The 25810-nt window shown below is 40.6% G+C and overlaps 1 protein-coding gene across 1 annotated transcript in view; it reads left to right on the plus strand.

Moving 5' to 3' along the window:
* Positions 1-25810, plus strand: part of LOC126356054 (origin recognition complex subunit 1-like) — a 128885-nt gene that overhangs the window by 21367 nt on the left and 81708 nt on the right. Inside the window, exons 2-4 of the mRNA XM_050006748.1 lie at positions 2554-3570; positions 7147-7349; positions 22670-22778. Of these exons, the coding sequence (XP_049862705.1) occupies positions 2713-3570; positions 7147-7349; positions 22670-22778 (1170 nt within the window). The 5' untranslated portion in view covers positions 2554-2712. The remainder of the gene's footprint in view (positions 1-2553; positions 3571-7146; positions 7350-22669; positions 22779-25810) is intronic.

Raw genomic sequence — 25810 nt, forward strand, 5'->3', positions numbered from 1 at the left:
CCATTGTGAGTTGTGTTGGAGTGCCGTAACACCTATTTTTTGTGAATGTCTATGCATAATAAAAAGCTTTTGTGCCTTGCATATTGTACAATGTTACTAATGTGATGTACATATGAATGTATATTGAAGTATTGTGCATAGAAGAGACTATGATCCAGTTGGTATGTTCCCATATGAGTTCTACTGTTATCATGTACTTGCCACAATGTTGACTTATTTTGGTTACTTCATATGCAGTACTACTGTGACAGCCATCTGTATTTGGTAACCCTTAATTGCTGTTGCTCCCAAAGGAGGTTGCTAGAACCTGAAGGAGTCGTGGAGCCAAATATAAAGCACCCAAGATGTACATTAAGTAAAGAAGGGGCTCACACCAACACAAGAGCATATGGATTCAAACAGTAACTTGGATTCAAACAGTAACTTAGAAGTTTGAAAGAACCTCAGATAGCTACAGTAATTCCTGAGCAATGTTAATACTTATGCAAAATTTGTTCCAGCACAGTCCAGATGTCCTAGCTGCTTAAGCAGTTGATTAAAAAAGGAGTTAAATTTGGGTGGTCAGATGTGTGTCACGCCGCCTTCTTGCAACTTAAAAAAGAGCCTTAGGTCAGCCATTTCTTTAGCAACATTCAGTCCGGCAAACACTTGCCACTGAAGTCTGATTGTGTCATTCATGGATTGCTGTTCCACAAATATCCCATTGGCATAGAACAGGCGACTGCATTGGATCTAAAACATTAAATGCAACTGCCAGGAGGAAGTCATTTTAACTAGGCTGCATATTGGGAACTGCCTTTTTAGCCATCGTCATTTGATAAGTGGTGCCATCCCACCGCTTTGTCCACATTGCACCCAAGTTTTAACAGTCTGCCACTTCCTGATGGAATGCCCATTTTTTAACCATTTACGTTTCCGGTTGGGTTTGCCGTCTGAGTTATTGGCCATTTTAGCAATTGACACATGGGTGCCAAAGCAATATGGCGAAGGCCATTTAATTTTTAGTTTAGGACCTCCATTTCTGTATGGCTTCATGTTCTATAGTTTTGACTTGGATGCATGTGACACCAGTTGTTTTTTGCGCCCTTAAGCAAAACAGAACCAAAAATAAAACACAGTGCAGTGAAATTACTTACAAATAGATGAAGATGCATTAGGTATCACATATGGTGTCAAGACGTTTTGTGTATACCTCTACAGTACTGAGTTTCACCTGATCACTAATCATCATTCAGTAACCCTACTCAAAAGGAGCTGTAGTGACCCCCTCCACCTCAGCAGTGAAGTGGGCGTGGCTTATGCAGCCACTCCCAGGACAAGTCCACTCAACAGCCTGTCTGCCTTGTAGGCACCAGCGGGGGTTTGCCATGATCAGTGATGGGAGCCACTGGATGTGGAACCACTACCATCTTCTATGTCATTTCTGGCTTACACCAATACTCGAGGAGGAGATACTCTCACCGAGCAATTAGCAGAGACTGAGCATTCTCAAACTGAGATACCCATGGAGGCCTAACTATTGTCCTAATCTGAACTGTGGCCAGCACTCCATCCGCTGTGGGTATGAACTAGCAGTTCCTCAAAAACAATCGATCAGCCAGCAAACCTAGACAGTGTCAATATTCAGCCCAGCTGATCAGGACAAGAAAATATTGCTTGAACCTTTGACAGGGGTTACAGCACCCTGTCTCCCCTTCTTTGATGGGTCGACAAGGGCTGGGCCATTTCCAGCCTCTACCTGCCAATTAAAATACATGGAGGGGGAGAGTGGGGAAGTATTAGACAGTAATTCAGATTCCCCACCCAGTCCAGGTATTGGTATAGAGGAAAAGTCAGAGATATTCGGGCTTCTTATCGAGGCTGCAGCTTTCGCCAATGGAGTGCACCCTCACGGGCATGTCACATGGATGCATACATTGACATGAAAGTGTCTGTACATACCTGTGGCCCCGCATCTGTCTGGCAGTTTTCACTATTCTCTAAGGCCTTCGATACTTTCCAGTAACAGTGTGACGAACTTTACCTGTAATAACGAATTAAGGATGGATCTGCTTATTTGGAAGTATACAAATTATTGTTTTTCTCTAACACAAAAAGGTGGAACCATCCTTTATTCATTGTTATTTTTTGCAAGCACAGGAACTGATCTCAAAACTCCAATAGGATAGACCTTACCTGTACTGACATTTTTTCAATTGAGATAACTCCTTGGAATGTTAGCGCGCGCGCGAGCGCGCGCGCACACACACACACACACACACACACACACACACACACACACTCTCTTACAACAACTTTCCTGTTGCTGTACTCTGGATTTTGCTTCTGGCTAGCTGTTCACTCTTTGAGCTCTGTCATTCATTGACCACAGGAAGGGCTCTTTGTTCCATCGGTCTCCATGTCATTAGTGCAGTGATCATAAAATGTATTCTACCTATGCTTAGGATGATAGAAAATTAACTCCCTCTCTCTCAGCGACATTAAAATCTAATTAAAACCCCCACGCAATTGTCAGTTCATTGATGTAATGCAATACCTTTCTTTTTCTTCCAGGTGTTCTACACTGTGGCTAAAAAGTGTGGTGCTGAAGAAAAAATAAAACATTAGTTGCACAGTCTTGTATATAGGTGACAGTAGAGGGTACTTTTGCACATAGTTGTAACACGGAAAGACACCTTTTGTATTTAGATTGAAACATTTTACAGTGGTAAAATGCAGAACAGCATGTCACCTGTCTTGTCAGGAACAAAATATAAACTTTTAACTAGTCCCCACTCGAATCAAAGAAGGCACTCTCATCTAAAGAATGACAGCAGTGTTAAATACAGTGAAAACATGGAAAGGACCAGAGACAGAAGGAAGTGCAAGACTCGTTTATTTGATGAGTCACTTGACAAGTTAAAACCAGAAGAAATTTCCAAGCTAATTAATAGGGAAGATGATGTTTCTTCAGAAAAGAGCTCATTAGATTGTAATCAAATAGACAGTTCTTGTCCTAATGTAAATGAGACGTTGTCTCCATCTAGAAAAAATACTCCTCGTTCTTGTAAGAAACGTAAGTGTATTTGTTGCATCACAGTAGGAGGAACTCCTTCTAAAGCTGAGATGGAAGAGAGAACAGTTTCTGAACATAATAATTCCTCAGTTTCGGAGGTCACTGGAGCTATGTTTTATTCTTCTCCAACAAAAATTAATGTTAGAGTGAATGAGAGAAGCCCCTCCATAAAATATAATTACCATAAAGGGGACAGTTCAAAATCTGTTTCTAGTCCTGTTAATATGAAATCAAAGCGTGTAAAAAATAATATTGAGCTAAAGAAATGGAAGTATGCAGAAGATTCAAATGAAAATGAAGAGGCGAAAGTACAGAAAGATTTCCAAGAATCCAGTTGTGCTGAATTAAAAGACATGCGAATCTCTCAGAAAATATCAGATGGGTCACCGAAATCTTCATCCAAAAGTCAACGACTGAAAAAAAGAAGAACTACTACTCATCGTGACCCCAGTTCAGATATAGAAAACTCTGACGACGTAGGGGAAGCACTGAAGGAAAATATTACCGTTGGAAAAGTAAGTGCTTAAATAAAGACAAGAGTTATTACTAATATTAGATAATCTTACTAATCATCTTCCTCAAATATTTATATGCAATGACTGGGCACTCATTAGTATAAAGTTTCTTTTCATTGGTATCTAAAGTCTGCATTGTGTTTCTGTGTGACGTCCAGTACTTTTAATCAAAAAAATTCCTTCTGCTAGTGTGATAAGTTGCATTTGTCATAACACTCAGAACACAATTGCCATTACAACACTACTGTGGGGTTTCAATGGAATATCCTTAGGTTAACGAAAAAGATCACATATGCCACAGCATTCTGATGCTGTGCTTGGCTGCTCAGAGAACATTCTTGACACAAGGATTGGTAAAAATCATGGGAGATTTCTGATTTTCTTTGTTCACTTGGTGGCACTGTAGAGCCATGTACTGCCAGAACCATAACAGTACATACATTGGGTCTGTCTTTTTGTAGACAGTATCACAACTGAAACTGAGTTCATTGCAACTGATTCATCTAGATAGTGTTTTGGGGAGCACATCCACAACTTAGAGACATCGTGAATAACAAAAAATAACTCTCAACACTCAATAACCATTCAAATTATCATAAAATTATAACAATTAAATTCCAGAATGATTAGGTGTTTCCAGAAGCCACATAGCTTATAAAGGTGCTTTATTTGCAAATATAGGTTTTATGTCAGTACACATGTATCTTCAGGTCTAAATCTGCCAAGAATACAAACCACTGTCTGAAATTTTATGAAATGGGAGAAATACAGAACTATAGATATTTTTGGTCATTCAACAAAAAACAATGACAAGTTCACCCATGGTTATATTTTCAGAATGTAGAGGGACATTTATGGAGTCCCAGCATTTGGGAAGTTCTACATGCTAAGAGTCAAATCACATTGTCATACTACAATTGAGTAGATGCAAAAGATTTTTGTCAAAGATATACAAAGAATTATCACTCAGTGAGCCAGGTGTAGAAAAAAGTGGGGAAGAAACTAATAATGACCTGGGGGCCAATAATGTGAACTGGGATAAAATGTCTAAAAATTAACTAGTGTCTCACGAAAGTACTATTTGCACATGGCAAGATCTTATCTAAAAATTAATACTATTGTGTGAGTTTTCTAGTTTAAAACTTTGATAATTCTGGCCTGAGATGAGATTAATGATAACCAAATGGTTCACAACTTCCTTAATTTGATAAGAACGTGTGACCATTCATAACAGGCTCACTTAACTACTCTCTGCCTCATGATGACTGGGTGTTGTGTGCTGTCCTTAGGTTAGTTAGGTTTAAGTAATTCTAAGTTCTAGGGGACTGATGACCATAGATGTTAAGTCCCATAGTGCTCAGAGCCATTTGAATTTAACTACTTGGCTTGAAATTACCCACAAAGTCATGAGATACCTCCTAAAATCATGTGGGAGCTTCTTTCGTCCGGTGTAGTGCAGCAACTCGACATGGTGGTGCACAGCAAGCAAACTACTTTCCAGCAATCATAGTATGTCTGAAATGTTCCATCAGTGTAGGGATCCATGGATTATATATATGTAGTTCTGATTAGTATCTTGCCCAATATGCTGATATGCCTTCATGGACAGGCACTACCATACAAAATTAGTCCACTGACGTATACTGCTGGCCATTTAATCTGTTACAGATCCTGACCCATCCTTATGCCACACTTATCTCCGACCCCTTGCCACCTACTATATCAATATGGGAAATGTAAATGCAAGACTTGCCCTGTGCATCCTCACCTAGCACAATTTATTCCAGTCCCATATCAGGTAGATCCTACACACATACAGAATTCTGAATTATGTAGATAGGAATTGTCATTACAGCCCATCCTTACATTGCTCAACCATCATGACCTCAATCTCAGTCAGCCCTAATTGCACACCAACTCCATCTCTGTCATCATGCTTCCGAATTCTCTCTCATAATCTTCACTCCAACTGTGTGATTTGCCACTTCCATTGGTCTCTTCCTCCCAGTTCTAATACTTTGTGATCCATGGATAAAAGTAATAGAAATTGGCACCAATTTTTAATAGATTGTCAGTGTGTGAGGTGTTAGTTAACTTTTAATACGGTTCATCATTTATGAAGTGCCAATTCTTGCAAAGAAGAAAACCATAGACCACACATAATTTGCCTTTCTTCTTCGTCATTTCATGCGTAATGCAAATTGCCTCAGTTCTCCATCATTTTGGATGGCCATAGTACATTTCTCCTTCTAGTGTATTAATACTTTTTTAGTAATGCCTGGACCTATACATTCTACATTTTCCTCCCATTGCTCCGGTTTCCCATTACTTTTCAGTTTAGGTTATATAAACCTAAATTCCCCCTTATATCCTCACTTCTTTCATTATCTTCTCTTTATTCTTCAACTTTTCTTGAAAACCTCATTTTCTGGAGCCTGTATTCTACTCTGTTGGTATCTTGTTGCCCATGCTTCACTTCCATAAGTAAGGGATGGTTCTGCTATGGTAAAACTTCAGCTGGCTTTCTTACCTTCTGCAATTTCTTTAGGATCATACCATGTATGAAAGTAAATTTAATTTTGGATCCATGCCATGCTTATATTCACATGTGATGCTGCAGCCTAAATATTTAAAATGTATATCTTATTATTAAAGATTAGTTTTGGTCTTATTGGTTGTATGCTCTGAAATTCTATTACTTTCGTTTTATCTACAGGCAATCTTAGATAGTAATTTGAGGGTACCTGCTGCAACTGGTGGACATTATCTGAATTTTATCTTCATTCTTTGCAATCAAGAGTTAGCTCATCTCCATATAAAATTTACATGTTTAGTATTACGATCTAAAAATACTCCTTTTTTTTCTTCAACATTTTCCATTTACTGGTCACTTCATCTATGTATATATTAAAGAATGTTGGAGAAATATAGTACCTTTGTCTTATGCCTTTGTCTTCATCTTCTTTGAGATTATAGTTCCCATTTCTACAACAGTTTTGGGTCTTGTGTATTGACTTTTAATAGTGTTTATGAGACGAGATAGATAACATCATTCAGCCATTGATTCTGTACCACTTCCTGTAACTGTTATAATTAATGAATCATTCTAAATGTTAAAACAATGTTTACTGTGCTCTCCCTCCCTCCCTCCCTCTCTCCCTCCCTCCCTCCCTCCCTCCCTCCCTCCCTCCAAAACTATCTGCCTGTAGTAGATCCGTTCATAGTTGTAAAAAAAATGTTACATATGTCTGTTGAAAGAAAGAGAAAGCTCCATTTGTTTTGTGTATGAGAGTCCATTTCTAAGATCACTTTGAAGTACCATGTTCTGTTCTAATAACAGTTTGCAGGATATGTAGTTTTATGTATAATGCACTGTTTTGTTGAACCCATTGTACACAACTAAATTTGTGGTTGATGTTCATAATGTGCTGCTGTGTGAACTGCCAAATTTCTTGTATTTGTTTTCCAATTTCCACTCTTTTTGATCTTATGATGATGTATAGTGATGGCAAAACTTAATAGTGCTTTCTCTGTATGTTTTGAGAATATTATGGAAATCTGTCCTTTGTATGTCAGAAGCCACCGAAGAAACGCCGCCAGTCAACACAAGTGCAAGAAAATCTAGTATGCAGTGATGTGTCATCTCCAAGCTGTACTCTTAAGCTTGCTATGAGTCGGCTACATGTTTCCTCAGTTCCCAGAAGACTGCCCTGCCGGGAAACCGAATTTGATAATATTTATCGATTTGTGAAGAGCAGACTCAGTGATGGAGTTGGAGGGTATGTCACACTGCAGCTTAAATTTGTAGCTATTGAAACAAGGATGTTGCATTTCAGCTTTCTACGCTTTTATTTCTGTTTCATTTCTTGGAAATTCACCTACCATTTACCAAACAAATTATTTAAAAACACATTGTTACCTGAAGACAGGATTTCGAGAAGCATTTATTGACATATTCTATTTGAGTATACAATGTAACTAAAAACTGAAAATGGAATTATTTTCATACTTCTGAGAAGGAAACAGAAACTTATGCCGAGTATAGCTAAAGATATAAAAAGAAATTAAATTGAGGTGCAATGCACTGGAGAAATACCATATGTAATATGAGAATAAAGCAGAATGCTATCAACCATCTTAAAAGAAAAAAAACGCCTCCAGGCAAGTTAGGGAGGTCCATACCCTACCACCCACTGGTTTTGACAAGCTTTAAGAAACTAGCTCTGAGAACCACTTGTAAGTAATTAGTGTGAAAGAGTTTGTCATTAAACGTCTGTTTAAAAAAAAAAAAAAAAAATGGAAGGTCATGAATACAAGACTTGTATTGGGTCATATGGAATCATTAAAATCCTCAAAAATAAAGACTTCTATTTGTAAACATCAGTCACGCAGCTTAATAGTTCTCAAGAAATGAAAGCTTTAGCGAGTTTTATCGTTAGGCCTGCTTGAGAAGAAAAGCCCATGCAAACGAGGCTTGTGGCCATGTGCTATGAACCTTGCATTCAGGTCACATTCAATGTCTGCATTTCTAGGCTCGAATTGTGTTTATTACTGTTTGGTGAGAGACTGAAACTGTCATGAAATTTCTCTTTAGCAATATATTGAAAGCTGTCGTAATTTTTTCGATAAAATGAACTTCATTGTGAACAAGGGGAAAAAGTGATCATCATGTGTGAGTATGAACATTTATAACATATGTTTAATCCTTCGTGCTGATTGCATGTTTTTATGTGGCATAACTTTTCCTAAGAAAAAAAAATACTATATTTTGTGACAAAAATACAGAAAATAACATAAGATCTCTTTAAAATAAAACAAAACAAATTTTGTGAAAACTTTCATTCTCTTGTCAAATAATACAAAATAATCTAGTAAGTGTTATTCAAACTCCCAAATACAGAAAGTGTCTGTGACATGTACAGTAGCCTCAGGCTGCTTGGCTATTGCTCTTATTACCAGTGCTTTGTCCTCAAATATATCTGTAAAGATATGAAACACCAGTTTTTGCAGGCTTCATACATAAAACAAAATTTCAGTATTTTCAAGTGCTTGTAACCATTACATGTGATCTGTAACAGATCCTAAGCCATGACATTTGACACCAATTATTTAAAAAAGTGAAGTGCAATAACCTAAATTCTTTCACATTATTTATTGTTATAGAATTATGCACCAGAATATAAAACTCAATTCTAAACCCTAAACAAGGACAAACAATTTTTATGGGAATTATTTTGTGACTTCTAACTTTATTGTTATAAAACTCATTAGAGAGTTTATGTGAAGATATTTTAATAGTGAACTAATTAATTATTTACTGAATTAATTAAGCAATGGAATAGAAGTAGCTGTACAATGGAAAGTTCTTTATTTCATTCTGAAACTATACATTACCCAAGAGATAATTAATGTGCTCTAGCATATTTAGGGTATACAGGTACATGTAGCTTCCTACTTGACTTTTTTTCTGTACTACTATTACGTCATAAAGTCATTGTATATGCTGTTTACAGTCCTAGTGTCATACTGTCATGTCATAACCACATTCAAATTCAACATCAGGTTCCTAAATGAAATGCAACACACAGCACTGAAAACACATTTATTATGAATACAGCCAGAAGAAACTGGCTTCCTGTACGGAGAGCGAAGCTAGTTCTACAACCATTGAATGTTCCAGAATGACGGTGTTTATACAAACATCAAATGTTCCAGAATATACATACATTACAAACATAATAATTCAAGGACGTTGCAGAAATTATAAATACTAAATAGCAAACAGGTGTTGGTGATCATGTTTGATCCATTGAAAAAGAGAGAGGGGAGGGGGGGGGGGGGGAGTCTCTGCAGGACATTTTGAAAGTAGTCTTACAGTATAAGTTTTTCTCTGTAGGTGTACTGCACACAGATGAGTAATTTTTCCACAGTTTGTATCACAGTGAACATTTGTTGCAGCCTCACAACAGAAAAGTCAAACTCCACAAAAGATAATAGTAGCAGAAAATGATTGTCCGTGATCTAGTATGAAAGTGGCAAAATCAAAATTATATTGGGACCTGGGCCATGACGTAGTCGCTGGTGCATGACTACACTGTAGCACTGGGACCCAGGGAGAGTGCTGGTGGATTTTGGGTGGCATAGCAGAACAATGCAGCTTATTGGTCCCAAGTGGCTTGGAATGGAGCGGCAATTGCAGCTGGCTAATGGAGTTCACATTACATCTTAAGTATGCCATGGCGGAGGGATATTCACAGGCTCTTATTAAGCGCATGGCACGCGGATGCAAGGCAGTCCCTGATAGCATCGCCACCTTTGTTGCTGCAGGTACTGTCTGTGGATGATGGTAGCAGCCCCCGAAGGTGCTTGCTATTGTTGAGCCTCTGGCCACACCATGGGAGGAACGCCAGGCTAAGGATGGCAGCATAGCTTATTCATCCTGGTACCTCATATGTACAAGAGTTGATGAGGAATCTTTCTTGTTAATGAAACCTCAATTTTTGTGGAGCATTTAGAGGACAAGTTTTGGGAGGTGGAGGGCTTGTCCAAAATGCGGTCAGTGTCAGTCCAGATCAAAACAGCATCCTCTGCCCAGTCATGGGCACTATTTGCTTGTGACAAGCTGAGGGATGTTTCTGTTTCCATCACGCCTCATAATAGCTTAAATATGGTCCAGGATATCATATTTCACAGGAACCTTCTTTTGCAGTCTGCCGATGAGCTGCATTTCATTGTAGAGTGGCAAGATGTCCATTTCATCTGGCGTGTTCACCGAGGTCCGTGGGATAATCAGGTTGCCACCTGTGCCTTCATCTTGGCCTTCAAGGGTGACACATTACCCAAGAAGGTCAAGGTGATAGTCTACCGGTGTAACGTAAAGCCATATGTCTTCCTCCCTCGATGCAGTGCCTTAAGTGCTGGAAGATTGGCCATATGTCTTCCCACTGTACTGCCAGCATCAGCTGTCAAGATTGTGGACATCCTTCACATCCCAGTACTCCCTGTGCACCACCTGCCATCTGTGTCAACTGCAGAGAGCACCATTCACCTTGCTCACCAGACTGCAGATTCTTCAGAAAGAAGGAAAAATAATGGGATACAAGACCCTGGAACAAATGACCTACACAGAGGCTAAGAGAAAATATGAGAGGCTACACCGTGTGCATATGACGTCAACCTACGATGCCACTATGACAACAGTTCTACCATCTTCTGTTCTGCCACATAAAGTTGGCTCTCAGAGCCATCAGACTCCATCTGCCCCCTTGATGGTGGGGGGTACTTTCCCCCTTGTTACTCCTGCACAACAAACTTCAGGAGCAACCCCACCCCCCAACCATTTCGGATAAGTGCAAGTCGTCTTCAGCTACTCTCACCAGGAAGGGATCCCTGGGGTCACTCCCTTCCCAGGTTCCTACCAGTGGAAAGCTGACAACCTCCAGTGGCTGAAGCAACCACAAGTAGCTGGTTGTAGGGCTTCAGGGTCCTCGTCAGTCCCTGAGACTGAATCAGTTAAGCCCTCCCAGCCAGACAAACTTAAGCAGCAGTGAGAGAAGCCTAAAAAGAAAAGGACCCCCAAGAACCAAGGCACTGCGGTGGCACCCACACCACCACTACCTACAAGCACTGTGTCTGAGGATGAAGTGGAGATGTTGAAGACCTAGATCTCGCTGGGCCGTCAGACACAATGGATGTCCATCGCACAGGTACTGATCTGGAGGCAGCAGGTGAGCCTGAGGTGTAGACTGCCTCATTGACTGTTTCATGCCTTCCCAGTCTCACGATTACATAATCCTCCAGTGGAATTGTGGCTGTTTTTTCCACCACTTGGCTGAACTACAGCAACTGTTAAGCTTTACACCTGCTTTCTGCGCAATGCGGACCCCTGCCCTCTGCAGCTATAAAGGATATTATAGGAACTGTAGTGACTATAATAGAGTGTCAGGTGGAGATTGCGTCTATGTCCTGAACTCAGTATGTAGTGAACCTGTGACCCTTCAGACCCTCTTGAAGCTGTGGCTGTCAGGATAAGGACGACACATGAATTAACTGTCTCCAATGTATATCTTCCTCCAGATGGTGCAGTACCCCTCCCACATTGGGTGCACAGATTGATCAACTCTGTAAACTTTTCCTACTTTTGGGAGATTTTAACGCGCATAACCCCTTGTGAAGGGCGCCATGCTTACTGGCCAATGTAGGATGGTCGAAAATTTGTGGTCACAACTCGATCTCTGCCTTTTTAAGAGGCCCAACACATTTCAGCGTGGCACATGGCAAATATACAGCCATTGATCTCTGGGTTTGCAGTCCTGGCCTTCTCCCATCTATCCACTGGAGAGCACATGACGACCTGTCACTCCCCCAGCATCATACGCAATAGACACTGAACTGCACAGCACCTTGAATTATAGCAAAGGTGTTGTGACATGCCAGGATCTAGTCAACATTCCCAAGGATGAACTGCAATGTTAGTGGTCTCCAGAAGGTATAGTTGACATGCAACATATCATGAAGAGGGTTGACGGCAATCTTATCAAATCCAACTCCTTTATTCTGACCTTCAGTAGCACAAAACTTCCTGAATATGTTAAAGCTGGCTTCCTTTGTCTTAGGGGTCTTATTTCCTGACCTGAATGCGCTGTTTTAAATGCCAGTGTTTTGGACATACCACCTTAGGGTGTAAAGGCGAAGCGACTTGTGGCAACTGCAGTAAGGCCGCTTATGAAGGAGTTGGTTGCCCGTCTCCAGCCAAATGTATCAATTGCTCTGGAAACCGCCCTGTTTGGAGTAGGGACTGCCAAATATTTTTAGAGGAATGCAAAGTCCAAGAAATTAAAACAACCAAGCCTATCCCCTATGGTGAGGCCAAAAAGATCTAAAAGTCGATACAGCCTCCCATGTTTGCAACATCTTTTCCGTCAATGGTTCAGAATCCTACTCCAAAAGCAGATGCCTTTACACAAACGGTGGTGGCGAGTGTTGGCACTAACACCTGCAGATGTCAGTGCACTTGCGAGGCAGCAAGTTTTTCGCAGCCTGTAGCCTCTACTCAAATGGCAGACAAAGGTACAGTGGCCAACTTGGGCCAGCCGCTGGTGCCTCCAACAACTGAGGCTGTTCAGAAGCCCAGAATGGTCATTACCACTCCCGCATTGGCTCCACCGAAGCCCACCAAACCGCAAAAAGCTCCTATGCTCCTATAAGGCAGCAACAGCAGGTCCAATCATGTGGTAAACTGTCTGATCATGTCAGTGTCATTTTACATGATGCTTCCTCTGACTCTTCCCCAGAGCTGATGGAGTATGACGTGTGGGGGGGCAATCATCTCGCCCCACGACTTCCCCTCCACCTGCTTCTGTCCCCCACCCTGTCAGAAAACAGGATGAAGGTGCAACCCCCGCCTTAGATGGCTCCCATACTTCAGTGGAACTTGCAGGGGTTCAGGACGCATGTGGAGGAACTCCGTCTACTCTCTAAGGGTAGACCAGTGTGTGTGTGTCTCCAGGAGATTTATTTCCGTCCCTCATACTTCCCTGCACTACAAGGCTATACACTCCACAAAAAGGACAACCTGCATGGAGAGAGAGCTAGAGGAGACACAGATATTTTCATCAGGACGGACTGCCACTCCTCGCCTCTCTCACTTACGACGACTTTACAAGCTGTTGCTGTGTCCGTGCAGGTGCGTCATCCATTGACTGTATGTTCCCTTTACTTGCCCTCACATGATGCAGTTGATTAAGAGGCCCTCACTGACTTTTTTACGCAGTTCCCCCAGCCGTTCATAAACTGTGGTGATTTTAATGCCCAGAATGTGCTTTGGGGCTCTGCAGTTACCTGTCCCAGGGGTAGAGCAATTAAGAGACTTCTCCTGTCATCCTGTGCATACTTGCTAAATGCGGGACAGAGCCCTAACTTCTGCACAGCAACTGGGTTGTTCTCTGCCATTGATCTCTCGCTTTGCTCTCCAGCTCTTGCCTACAGTGTTCAATAGGAAGTGGTCAATGACTTGCACGGAAGTGATCACTTCCCGATCTGGATTCACCTGCCAGATGGTGTAGGCCCCAAAAGGAAACCACCGCAATGGGTGCTCAGTAGAGCTGACTAGACACTTTATAACCAGTTGGCCCAGTTTGAACACTGTGCGAATGTTGAGGCATGGGTGGATCATATTACCAAAATGGTAAACCACGCCATTGCAGCATCCATTCCACAGGCCACCAGAAGACCTGTCTGGAGTGCTGAATGCTACTCTGCAATCAGGATCACGCGTGTGGCTCTACGTAGGTTCAAGTGTCGTCCAACTGCTGAGAGTGTTGCAGACTTTCAAGTGGCGAGGGCAAAATGTCGCCAAATTATTTGAGAGAGCAAGAAGAGGTTATGGCAACAGTTGCTGAACACCATTAGTCGTTCCACCAAACGTTCCATTGTGTGGGAGACCATCAGGAGAATTTCTGGGAGAGGAGGGAGGTGTCCCCTGGCTGCTGTAATGAATAGCGGTACTCTCCACATAGATCCATGAGACATTGCCCAGACTATGGTGGCCTATTTTGCCACAGTCACTGCAACAACCAGTCAGGATCCAGGTTTTCAGTGCCATAGAGCGGTTGCTGATAGGTGTAGTTTGGACTTTCAGTCCACCTCTAATGAAGTTTAAAACTGCCCATTCTCCATGTGGGAACTGGATTCAACATTGTCTGCAGTTCGTGACACAACCCCTGGTCACGACAGGATCCATTACAGTATGCTACAGCACCTCACAAGGCACAATGAAGATATCCTCCTCACACTTTTTAATGCCATTTGGGCATCGGGTCGCTTTCCTGACTCGTGGTGTGAGGCAGTTTTAATTCCTCTTATAAAACCTAGGAAAAACCGCACATGCCCAAGTATGTACCATAGTGTTGCCCTCACTAGTTACTTGGGAAAGACCTTGGTGAAGATGGTCAGACGCTGCCTTGTCTGGATCTTAGAATCCCAGCAACTCCTTAGTCGCTTTCATTATGGGTTCAGAAGGTTTCGTTCCACCTTTGATAACCTTGCCCTCCCCTCCTGGAGGTGGCTATTCAACAAGCTTTCCTATGCCGTCATCACCTTCTAGGTGTAGTTTTTATATCGAGAAGGCCTATGATAGTACTTGGAAGTGTCTCAACCTAGAGCATCTTCATTTCCCATTTTTATTCAGTCCTTCCTCTCAGCACGTTATTTTAGATACCAACTCGGTGATGTCCTGTTTGATCGCTTTGAGCAGGAGAACGGTCCCCGTCAAGGCAGCATTTTAAGTGTGATGTCTTATGCCATAGCTATTAATAGCATTACGTCCATAGCGAAAAGTCCTATCCCGTGCTCCTTGTTTGTGGATGATTTCTCTGTGTTTTCCTTTTCTTCAAGCCTCGCAATAACAACGCATCAGTTGCAACTTACTCTTATACATTTGGATGAATGGGTGCAGAAGAGTGGTTTTAAGTTTTCCACCATGAAGTCCGTGTGTGTTCTTTTTCACTGTTCTCGTTCAGTTTTAACCTTTCCTGAATTGAGGATGAGGGGACACTGTCCTTACTTTTAAGGACACTGAGATTTCTAGGGCTCATTTTTGACTCAAAGTTTACAGGATTACCTCATCTTAGAGACCTGAAAAACGGCCACTTAAGGCTTTAAGTATTTTAAAATGTCGTAGCCACAGTACATGGGGAGCAGACAGGACTTGTCTGCTGCAGTTTTACAGGACATTTGTGCAATCTCGGTTCGATTATGGGTGCATGGTGTATGGGTCTGCAAGACCTTCTAATTTAAAGATGTTGGACGTTGTGCACCATGAAGGGATTAGGTTGGCCACTGGGGCATTCAGGACAAGCCCTATACCTAGCCTTTGTGAAGAGGCTAGTTAACCACCACTTCATATGTAGTGACGGCTACTTACGGTGCGCCAGGCATTTAAAACTATATCCACACCATACACGCGTGCATACCATACCATTGCTCAGCTTCCTCTGGCACGGTTTTTTCGTAACTGGCAACGATCAAAGACGTCCTATGGGATTCGTGCACAGGATTGCGTTTCTGAGATGGATATGGCTAGTATTAATGTTTTACGTCAAGGTTGGAGCAGATTTCCACCTTGGCTGCACCAGAAACCCAGACTTATTTTGGATTTGACTAATTTTAAGAAAGATAGTTTGCCAGATTTTACATTCCATTCTCTATTTTGTAACATTTTAGATATGCATCATGGTTTTACTGTCGTGTACAGCAATGGCTCCAAACGACGGAATTTCCTTGGCTGTTCTGTGGTGTTCCCTGATCAACAGGATTCGCCTGCCTGTTGAATATACCATTGTCACAGCATATATCCACGCGATCCTGAAGGCACTGGAGCAGATGAATCGTATTCGGGGCACTCGGTTTCTCATCTTCTCCGATTCCCTTAGTGCCTTACAATTGTTGCAGAATCTGTACCCAGCTGAGGAGTTGGTCCAACTGATATATGACCAAGTGTACTTGCTCCAATGGCAGGGTAAGCAGGTCTCATTCTACTGGGTGCCTGGTCGTGTAAGAATATGGGGCAATGAACAGGCCGATCAGGCTGTCAAGGAGGCCTGCAGAGAGCAGGATGTGGCGCAGTGTCCTATTCCTTTGCTATCTGTTATTTCTGCACTCCACAGGAAGTGCATGCAGTTGTGGGAGGAAGAATGGCTGGTGGTGACGGCAGGTAAGCTGCAATTGGTGTAGTCAACAACTCTGCCCTGGCGCTCCTCCTGTCAGTTGCTCAGGCGGGAAGAAATGACCCTCACACATCTTCAGATCAGGCACTGTCCTCTCACACATAGCTTTCTATTACGGTGGGAGGATCCCCCATTTTGTGATGCTTGTTGTGTGCACATCTCTGTCCACCACATTTTAATGGAATGCATTTTATACTGTGATGCAAGGGCAGAAGCAAAAATTGGTGGGGATCTGCCCTCTGTTTTAGCTGATGATGAGACAAGTGTACCTAGGGTTTTAAATTTTTGCTGTGTGTCTGGAATCTGGCCTAAACTTTTAGGCTGAAGGTTTTAGTCTATTACAGAGTGGCTGGCTCCTCCCTTTTTTTTCCTTGCCGTCAGCCAGCCAGTCCCATCTGCTATATTGTTTTAGCTCCTTCTACCACTTTCTTCCTGTGTGGTCCATGTTTTGTTGCTGACGCCATGCTTCATTCCATGCTTTAGTGTGAGTATGCATGTAGTTTTCCAACCTTTGTTACCTGTGATATATGTTCTGTTTTATCATCCTGTTCTGGGTATTTTCTTGACACCCATCTGAATCTGGTTTTGAGCGGGCACTGAAAACCTTGCCATTGTGCGACCGTACAAACCTCTCCACCCACATGGTGCAGAAGAAGCTACTTCTGTGGGAACCAGGCTGGCGTCTGTAGCAATGGGGCAGGCCATATCGGAGACAGGGTGGCTGGCTGCAGTGGATACCAAACCAGGAGAACAGGAGCCAGCCAGCATGGTGATTTTACCAAAGGAAGACGCAGAAAGGAAATAAGTGAAGGAGCAGAGAAGAGGTGAGAGATGGTGGCTGAAGGGGGAGGCCAGAGGCAACAGGTAGGATGTTGCCGTGGCATGTGTGTGGAGCACAATAACGAGGCAGTGTGGAAAGATGCAAAAAATGTAAGGTGTGAGGAGCAGAAGGAGAAGTGAGTGCCAAAAGAGTAGGGCGCAACCTCTGTGAAGGAGGCTGGCCATGTCTGCGTCTCAAGAGGCAAAAGAGCAGGAGGCCGGGAGCAGCTTTGGGCTGCAGCCAGAGGGGCAGCAGCTGGCGGTCCACTGCCGAGAGGCTCATTGGCCGGGCCAATGGTGTTGCCCAGGCATTTATGCATTTTAAAGATTAGTTGATAAGCGGCACTTATAAAAAAATTGTAAGCTGATACTTTGTATTGGAAAAGGTGTTTTGCAACACTGCTTCTCACAGCTGGGTAAGCAAGTTGAAAAAGCTGCTCGAGAATTAGGGGAGAGTTATTAGTGGAAATAAATTGGACTGTAAACACAACTTTTACATTTTTAATAAGATCAATTCATGGAGTAGTACATAATGAAAATAAAAGAAAATGACACTCATGTTTAAAAGTAATTTTTGAAATAAAGTATAGCCTATGTTAAGTAACTAGCCTGTAGGTAGTATTTTTACTTATACTATACTAGCGTAAAAAAAATTAAAAAGTTGTTCTCAATCACTATCCAAACTCGAGCAATTTTTTCAAATGATGAGGTTACTTGAAATACTTTCCCATGTGCTTTTCCATTTTGTTAGAATGTGACTGTTTGTAGTCCTTTCTTTTTTCTTAACCATCTTGCAATTGTTCAATAGCTTATTCTCTACAACGCCATGAGTAACACTGACACGAGGTTATGTTGCTTCTCATTCAGCCACATAGGCATGAATGACTGTCAGATGGCCAGACCATTGTTGCCAATTCCAGTTAAATAAGTAACCACTGAAGGCTGTGGCCAAAAGCTATAAGTGACTGTGTTTTAATTGTGCCTGTCTGCAACTTGACATGTCTTCTTTATCAGAAGTAGGAATCTGTCTTTTCCTACATTGTAGAAATTTTGACCTACTACATATTTGCAGTGATAGTTGTAGCACTGATATATACTTAGGATAACTGGAATGAGAGTAAAAAAAGTTTATCCCTAATGATTTCAGTTAGGGATGTGTCATGTTCTGATTCTGATTCCACAATTCCAAGAGTTGTGGATTCTCTAGCAATCTACAAGTATCAGATTCGAATGATTCCACCATTTTGGGCATTGATTCTTTGTTATTCATTTTTTTTATGTTAGTGTTCTCATTTTATTTTCACAGCAGTGTAGTCGTACAAAAGTAGATAAAAAAAAAGAGCAGAATACAAAACTATAGTCTGTCTATAATGTTGTTACACGTGACGATAAACTTTTTGTTTTCCCACCGACAGCAGTTTAACATTTAAGAATACATTTATCATCAAGAAACACATGCCAGCTGTTTAATACATTCTGTATTTTTTTTTATCGTTAATCATTCTTTGATAACATTCAGAGATTCGATACAGACTATAAAGTGTGTTAAATTACAAAGAGACAACCTGAGGACGAAGTTTTTTGTACCGACTTATCACTACACAACTGTTAAATTCTGTGTGTGTGTGTGTGTGTGTGTGTGTGTGTGTGTGTGTGTGTGTGTTTATATAAAATAGAAAGAAACTTCCACATGGGAAAAATATATTAAAAACAAAGATTCCAAGACTTACCAAGCGGGAAAGCGCTGGCAGACAGGCACAATGAACAAAACACACAAACACACACACACAGAATTACTAGCTTTCGCAACCGATGGTTGCTTCTTCAGGAAGGAGAGGGAAAGAAGAAAGGATGTGGGTTTTAAGGGAGAGGGTAAGGAGTCAATCCAATCCCGGGAGCGGAAAGACTTCCCTTAGGGGAAAAAAAGGACAGGTGTACACACGCGCGCGCGCACACACACACACACACACACACACACACACACACACACACACACACACACACACACACACACACATCCATTCGCACATACACAGACACAAGCAGACATCTTTAAAGGCAAAGAGTAAGGGCAGAGATGTCAGTCGAGGCAGAAGTACAGAGGCAAAGAAGTTGTTGAAAGACAGGTGAGGTATGAACGGCGGCAACTTGAAATTAGGGGAGGTTGAGGCCTGGCGGATATCGAGAAGAGAGGATATACTGAAGGGCGAGTTCCCATCTCCGGAGTTCGGATAGGTTGGTGTTGGTGGGAAGTATCCAGATAACTCGGACGGTGTAACACTGTGCCAAGATGTGCTGGCCGTGCATCAGGATACGACTTCCTAAAATCCTGGCCCAGCCATTGCTGACCTATTTCTCTAACCTTGTTTTATTATTAATGGTCCAGTTGATGTCAGTTAAATTCTTCTTACTTCTACTATTACATTTCTCCCTAGTAGGAGGCATCTTTTACTCCTTAACTGCCTCAAACAGACTGGCATGGGCTTGGATGTGGGTGCCACAGGCTAGCCCTGAAAGCCCCTCATCTTCTCTGACTTACATACTGGTGTGACCTGTATACTTTTACCTCTCCTGAAATTATTATTCAGTTCTGGCATCAATATTGCTTTCAGTGACTAGATTTTACCACTCCTACGTACCATCTTAAACCAATCAAATTTCTGGTGGACATCACTAACTCCAAACGAACCACTTCTGGACCAATGGACTGATGTGACCTCTTTGGCCAGTCCCTTAAATTCCAACCAACTAACTAGACAAATTTGTCGCTTTATTGTCAGTGGGTACAGGAAAAAGTGGTTTTCTTTTGACCAGCTTCTTGTTATTTTATGCCAATTTTAGTTTTAATTTCTGACATTCTATTAACTTTGCAACCATAAACTTTTGAAACTTCAAAAGAAAGCATTATCAGAACTTCAAAGCTATCTTCTGAGACATTATACCACTGATCCATCAACACTTCATTATTGTTTCAAAACAGCTGTCCAAAATCTAAATTTGAACATGGAAAACCACACTGCCTTCAGCACACCACTAGACATTTGACAGTATTAGTATGTCCTGCTTGCTTTTTTCACTAAATTAGGAAGGGATTTGTACTTTTTCAGAATATCTTGCACAGCCGAACTTGCCTTTCTTGGTACATGTAACAGGCTCTTTGGCATGTCACCATTAATAGACTTCATTGTTATCCAAGGGTTGAAACAAGTGCTGTGAAGACAGATTACATGAATCTGTGGCCATAAGGGTTTTTAGCCTAATTTGAAGGTGCAGCCCAGTGTGTTTGTTCCCAGTACCTTGTGGAATCTTAAATTAAATTTCTTGTTTTGTGAGAATTGTCAGTCTCTACTGCTTGTAGGTAGTAGTCAGAGACACTGAACATACCTATTTTTAGTGCTATCAAAGTGCAATTGTTACACAGCTTCTAGTGATGAAATGTATGAACAATTATGATGCATTACAGACTGTGTCAATACATTGCAGCCAAGCCACACAAAGAAATGGGAAGATGGGGGGGGGGGGGGGGGGGAAGAGAGAGAGAGAGGGAGAGAGAGAGAGAGAGAGAGAGAGAGAGAGAGAGAGAGAGAGAATCAGATATCAAACAAATCAAATTCCCACAATTCCATACAATAATATTAAAGTCTTGCTTTATCAACAGTTTGCTGGTTTAATCATCAAATTTTTTTTTTATTATTTTTTATGAGGCAATATTAAATTTTAACGAGGAACATGGGTAATGGTTTTATCCTCTGATGTCAGATTTCCCAGTATTTTTGTGCAACACGTTGTACCAAGAACGACATTGTTTGGGGAGATCGTGTGATGCATCAACTGAACTGCATGTTTTTGTAGTATGCAAGTAGAAATCACCAGATACGTCACTTAAGCCTCACAAATCAACACGTTGCCTGCTGAGTTTGGTTCTATCAGCTGAGCAGAGAATTGGACACTTGATGACACACAGATATGTTTCTGGCAGTAAAATAGAACACTGAGAATGTTTATTTCAGTATCATTTCTACTATTTTCTGAATGATGTTTATGATGATAATTGACCTGTTGTATAGAACACAGATTATTTTGCAAGGTAATCAGACGACACCTTAAGTAATGTGTTTGCATGACTAAAGTGAAGTATTTCATGTTTTTCATATCTATACTTATACACTACAAAAATATGTAGCTCATATGATGCACTACATTAAAGATGGCACAAAAGGCATAATTTTTTTGTATGTTAGGTTGAACAAAAGTGTCGGGAAATGCCAGCGGAGCCAACTAAAACTGTTACTCAAATGGAGATTATTGGAAGTAGGATATTTTCGTTTGATGTCACATCTGGAGCCATACTTCTTTGTGTGGGGAATCAGCTGTCGTTTATAGATTTACTTGGTCCTCAGCATTGAAAGAGAAATAATCAAAATCCAATTTCAGCATTCAGTACTTTTCAGTTATCAGTGTTAATAAACTGTCGCACCAGATTTACAACATTTTTACATGCAAACGTGGGAAAATGCTGAATTTCATGAGATTTTGCAAAATTCTGATTTTGCATTATGCTGGTAAAACAATAATGTTTGATGTTATACGTTGCTTTATCATTTATACAAAATTTTCCTGTCCGTAACAGTAAGTTCTGGATGCTCTTTTCAGGAGTTATTCTCAGTAGGTTTTCGATCCACTTTCAACAGTTTATCAAATTTTCCATACAAGCTCTGTTTCCTGGGATCTTAATCAAAATGTGTGGTTTGTAATATGCAAACCTACAGAAAACTGACACTTCTGGTTTGTAGTGATCACTTGTGAAACATATCTCACCTGCTTACAAAATCTTAATAACATGGCAGCTTGTGCAGCTACTGTGTGGTTCTGTTAATGTAACCATTACCCTTCTCGTTAACTACCTGAAGTTTCCCCAAATCTTGCTCCTTTCCTGAAATGTTGACTATCTGTTTATTATGCTTTTATTTTCCCTGTCTTATTGCACCATATGTACAAATGTATATTTGTCACCATTTCAGTCATACAGATACCTCTCCCCAACATCAGTGTATCCAGGCTCCAGGGACAAAAACTGTCTGACACAGGCTTGGCTCTCCCTCCACTCACACATTGCTTAGCTCCAGCTTAAATTCCTCTTCTTTGTTCTGCAACGTCATTACTTTTAATTTTTATGTTTACCTTCTATGCTGTGTCTACTGTACTTGCTCTTGATGGTGTTTTTTGAGCAACTTTCTCTTGTCTTCAGGAGCTTTACAGCCATTTTTCACCTATTTAATATCTCTATATTCTTTCTATGAAACAAGTGCTTTAATAATTGACAGATTTGATATTAGTTTGTTCTTTAATTTTTTCGTTGTGACAATGACGTTTTCTTGAAATGGGCTTACATTTCACTTAATTTTTCCTTCCTGTTATTTCATTTAATGAAAGTGGTAAACAGTGTCCATATCTATTGGAATATGCCAATTTAAAAAGTATGTTGCAGATATGTCAACCACAATTATAAGAACATCAAAAAAGAAATAAAATCAATCTGTATTTTTTTTCCCCAGGTGTATGTACATCAGCGGTGTCCCAGGTACAGGCAAAACAGCAACTGTACGCTCTGTGATGAGAGAGCTACAAATGGAAGCTCAACGAAGCAAACTTACAAACTTTAAGGCAAGTCATGATAAAGTGTTCCAGTTGTTAATTTATTGTAGTTTATCAAACTATCTATCAAGAGTTTGTTGTCTCCATTCCATTCAGTTACGTTTGAAGTTTCTTGTGATAAGTACCTGAAACAGGGAAGTACATCTACTTCTATATGGCTATTCTGCAAATCACACACAAGTGCCTTGCAGAGGATTCATCAAACCACCTTCACACTAATTCTTTATTTTTCCACTCTGGAACAGTGTGTGGAAAAAATAATCACCTTTATCTTTCCATGCAAGTTCTGATTCCCCTTATTGTATTATGATGATTGCTTCTTCCTATGTAAACAGATGTCTACAAAATATTTTCACATTTGGAGGAGAAAGTAGGTGATTGAAATACCTTAAAGATCCCACAGCAACGAGAAACTCCTTTGTTTTAGTAATGTCCACCCCAAAACTTGTATTATTACTGAGACACACACTCACATATTTCTGGATAATACAAAATGTGCTGGCCTTCATTGAACTTTCTCAGTGTACTCCGTTAATCATATCTGGTAAGTATCACACATTGTGCAGCAGTACTCCAAAAGAGGAGAAACAAGCATAGTACAGACAGTCACTTTTGGAGAACTGTTGCATCTCCTAAGACTTCTGATGGAATGCCTGAGTAAAAAATTTTATGATAAGTCTTGTTTTGAAGTAAGGAAACTTACTATGTATATTATTTTGCTGATAAGTTCTCAGTGTTTGATTATAAGTGAATTATTGAAAGATGACAGATACTAAAAGATACTGAATTGGATTTTCTCTTCCTAGATTTCCTTGTTGGTGTTTTGCTGTTTTTGTTAACTGCAATCAAATAAATGAAGGGGGAGGATGGATGAGTATACTCACAACAACAGAATAGTAGATACGTGTGTCATTATCATATTTTCCCCATGTTGACTTTCTTTGTTCAGCCACAGTTGTATTTCAATCTGCAAGTGAATAGCACAAGTTCAGGCATCATGTTACTCATGTCAGTGATCACAGTTGTTTGCTATAAAAATATTAGTGGTACTACGTATGGCCTACAGTTGCAGCCAATATGTTGCTGGTTGTAATGGTGGGATGATGCAATCTTTTCTTCTCCGCCACTGCCTGCACTCCCCTTCCTCCAGCCTGCCAGTTTTATATGAGGGCACAATGTCATAATGTAATACATGAATAATTCATGAGGTAATATCTTCTGCCCTACATATTTCAGTACTTATGGTTTCGAAACAGGTTGTTAAACGAAGTGTCCATTACTCTCAGATATGACTCATGAAGTCAAGTGAGACTGAGTTAATTAGGTTTCTGCATACTATATGGATAATAACTTGTCATTGTTTATTAACTTTTGTTCTGTTAGATGAAGGGAGAAACTCTTCCTTCACCTTTTCTAGATGAATATGTAACGATAGATAAAGACCAACCTATAGTGGGAAATGACACTAAATTAAAACTGATAATTTTGAGATACATGAACTTCAGAGTTTCATTTTGTATGAAAAATTTGGTTTTGTTTTAAATGAGTGTCTGATACTTTTATTACATTATACATGTGGTTAGATGCATTTTAATTAACTATTTATGATACCTCGTGAGTTCTGATTCTCTTATCTATTTCTTACAGGCAAAATCATCACTGTTAGTAAAACGTAGAAAAGGGTCTTACATACTGATTTTTTTAGGGAAACATATTGAATTGCTTGTTTTGTAATGGTATTTACTTACACATCTATAATACCAATTACTGTGTTTCTGATTAGTTACAAAAAAACCCTAACAATTTCATAATGCTGGAAGTCATTCATTCTCAGGAAACTGAATGTGCACAATTACAGTATAATTCCACTTTTATGTTCCCAGAATTAAGGTTTACCTACTGTTCACTGCATTCTTTATCGCTCCTGTCCAGTTTGCTATGTCCACAATCTTAACTCGCACCCAGTTTTGCATCAACATGATTTTTTTTTTTTTTATTTTCCCACGATTTACAGTATATGTTTGTGGAGAGAAAACTGGCGTAAGATTATGTTGGCATGAGATTGGCCACCAAATAGTGTTTGTAAACATTATGTGGTTAAGTTTCTTAACACAAGGGTGCTCTGCTCAGCAGATTTGGAGTGGAGAATGTGTAAAAGTTGGAGCAATTCGTGCAGTATCTCCTGCCGCTGCCAAGCTCTACTCAGCGTGGTGGCTGATGGGAGTAACTAGCTCCCCATTTACATGTTTGCTCCCAAAATCAGATTTTGTAAACCAATTTCCCAATAACGCTTCTAGGTGGTCAAGGTTTGTTCGAATAAAGATATCATGACCTATTATAACCATTTCCAAACTGTCCCTACTGTGCGTGTGTAATTTTGTGATTGAAACTTCCTGGCAGATCAAAACTGTGTGCCCGACCGGGACTCGAACTCGGGACCTTTGCCTTTCGCGGGCAAGTGCTCTACCATCTGAGCTACCAAAGCACGACTCACGCCCGGTACTCAAAGCTTTACTTCTGCCGGTACCTCATCTCCTACCTTCCAAACTTTACAGAAGCTCTCCTACAGAGTGAAAATCTCATTCTGGAATTTTGTGATTGTTATGATTGCTGCCACACCTTTGTAGAATCATATTTAGTGTGTTTTGTCGTTTGGCCACATGGAGCGTTAATGTACATCCTCACTCCCTTTGCGTTGCTGTAATATTTCTGGTTTAAACATGGTGCCAATTGTGTATTTTTCATGGGCGACAAAATGTGAATTTATTCTCATTGTCAGGTGCAGTATTTACACATGGATTTTTTTTATGTTACACAAACAGTGTACACCATAGTTTTAATGTGTTGGGGGTTCATCTGCATAATTGAGGAGGCACAGTACCTGATGACCTCAAAAAGACAAGTACATTGCGAGAGACTATAAAGAGACTATAGAACAACACATATACAAATGCCACACAAAATACTTGTGTAAATATTTGCCATTGACAACGTGAAAAAATTCTCAAAGCGTATCGAGCTAAGCATGAAAACATACATAA

Source organism: Schistocerca gregaria, chromosome 3, assembly GCF_023897955.1.
Source record: "Schistocerca gregaria isolate iqSchGreg1 chromosome 3, iqSchGreg1.2, whole genome shotgun sequence".
Lineage (NCBI taxonomy): Eukaryota > Metazoa > Arthropoda > Insecta > Orthoptera > Acrididae > Schistocerca > Schistocerca gregaria.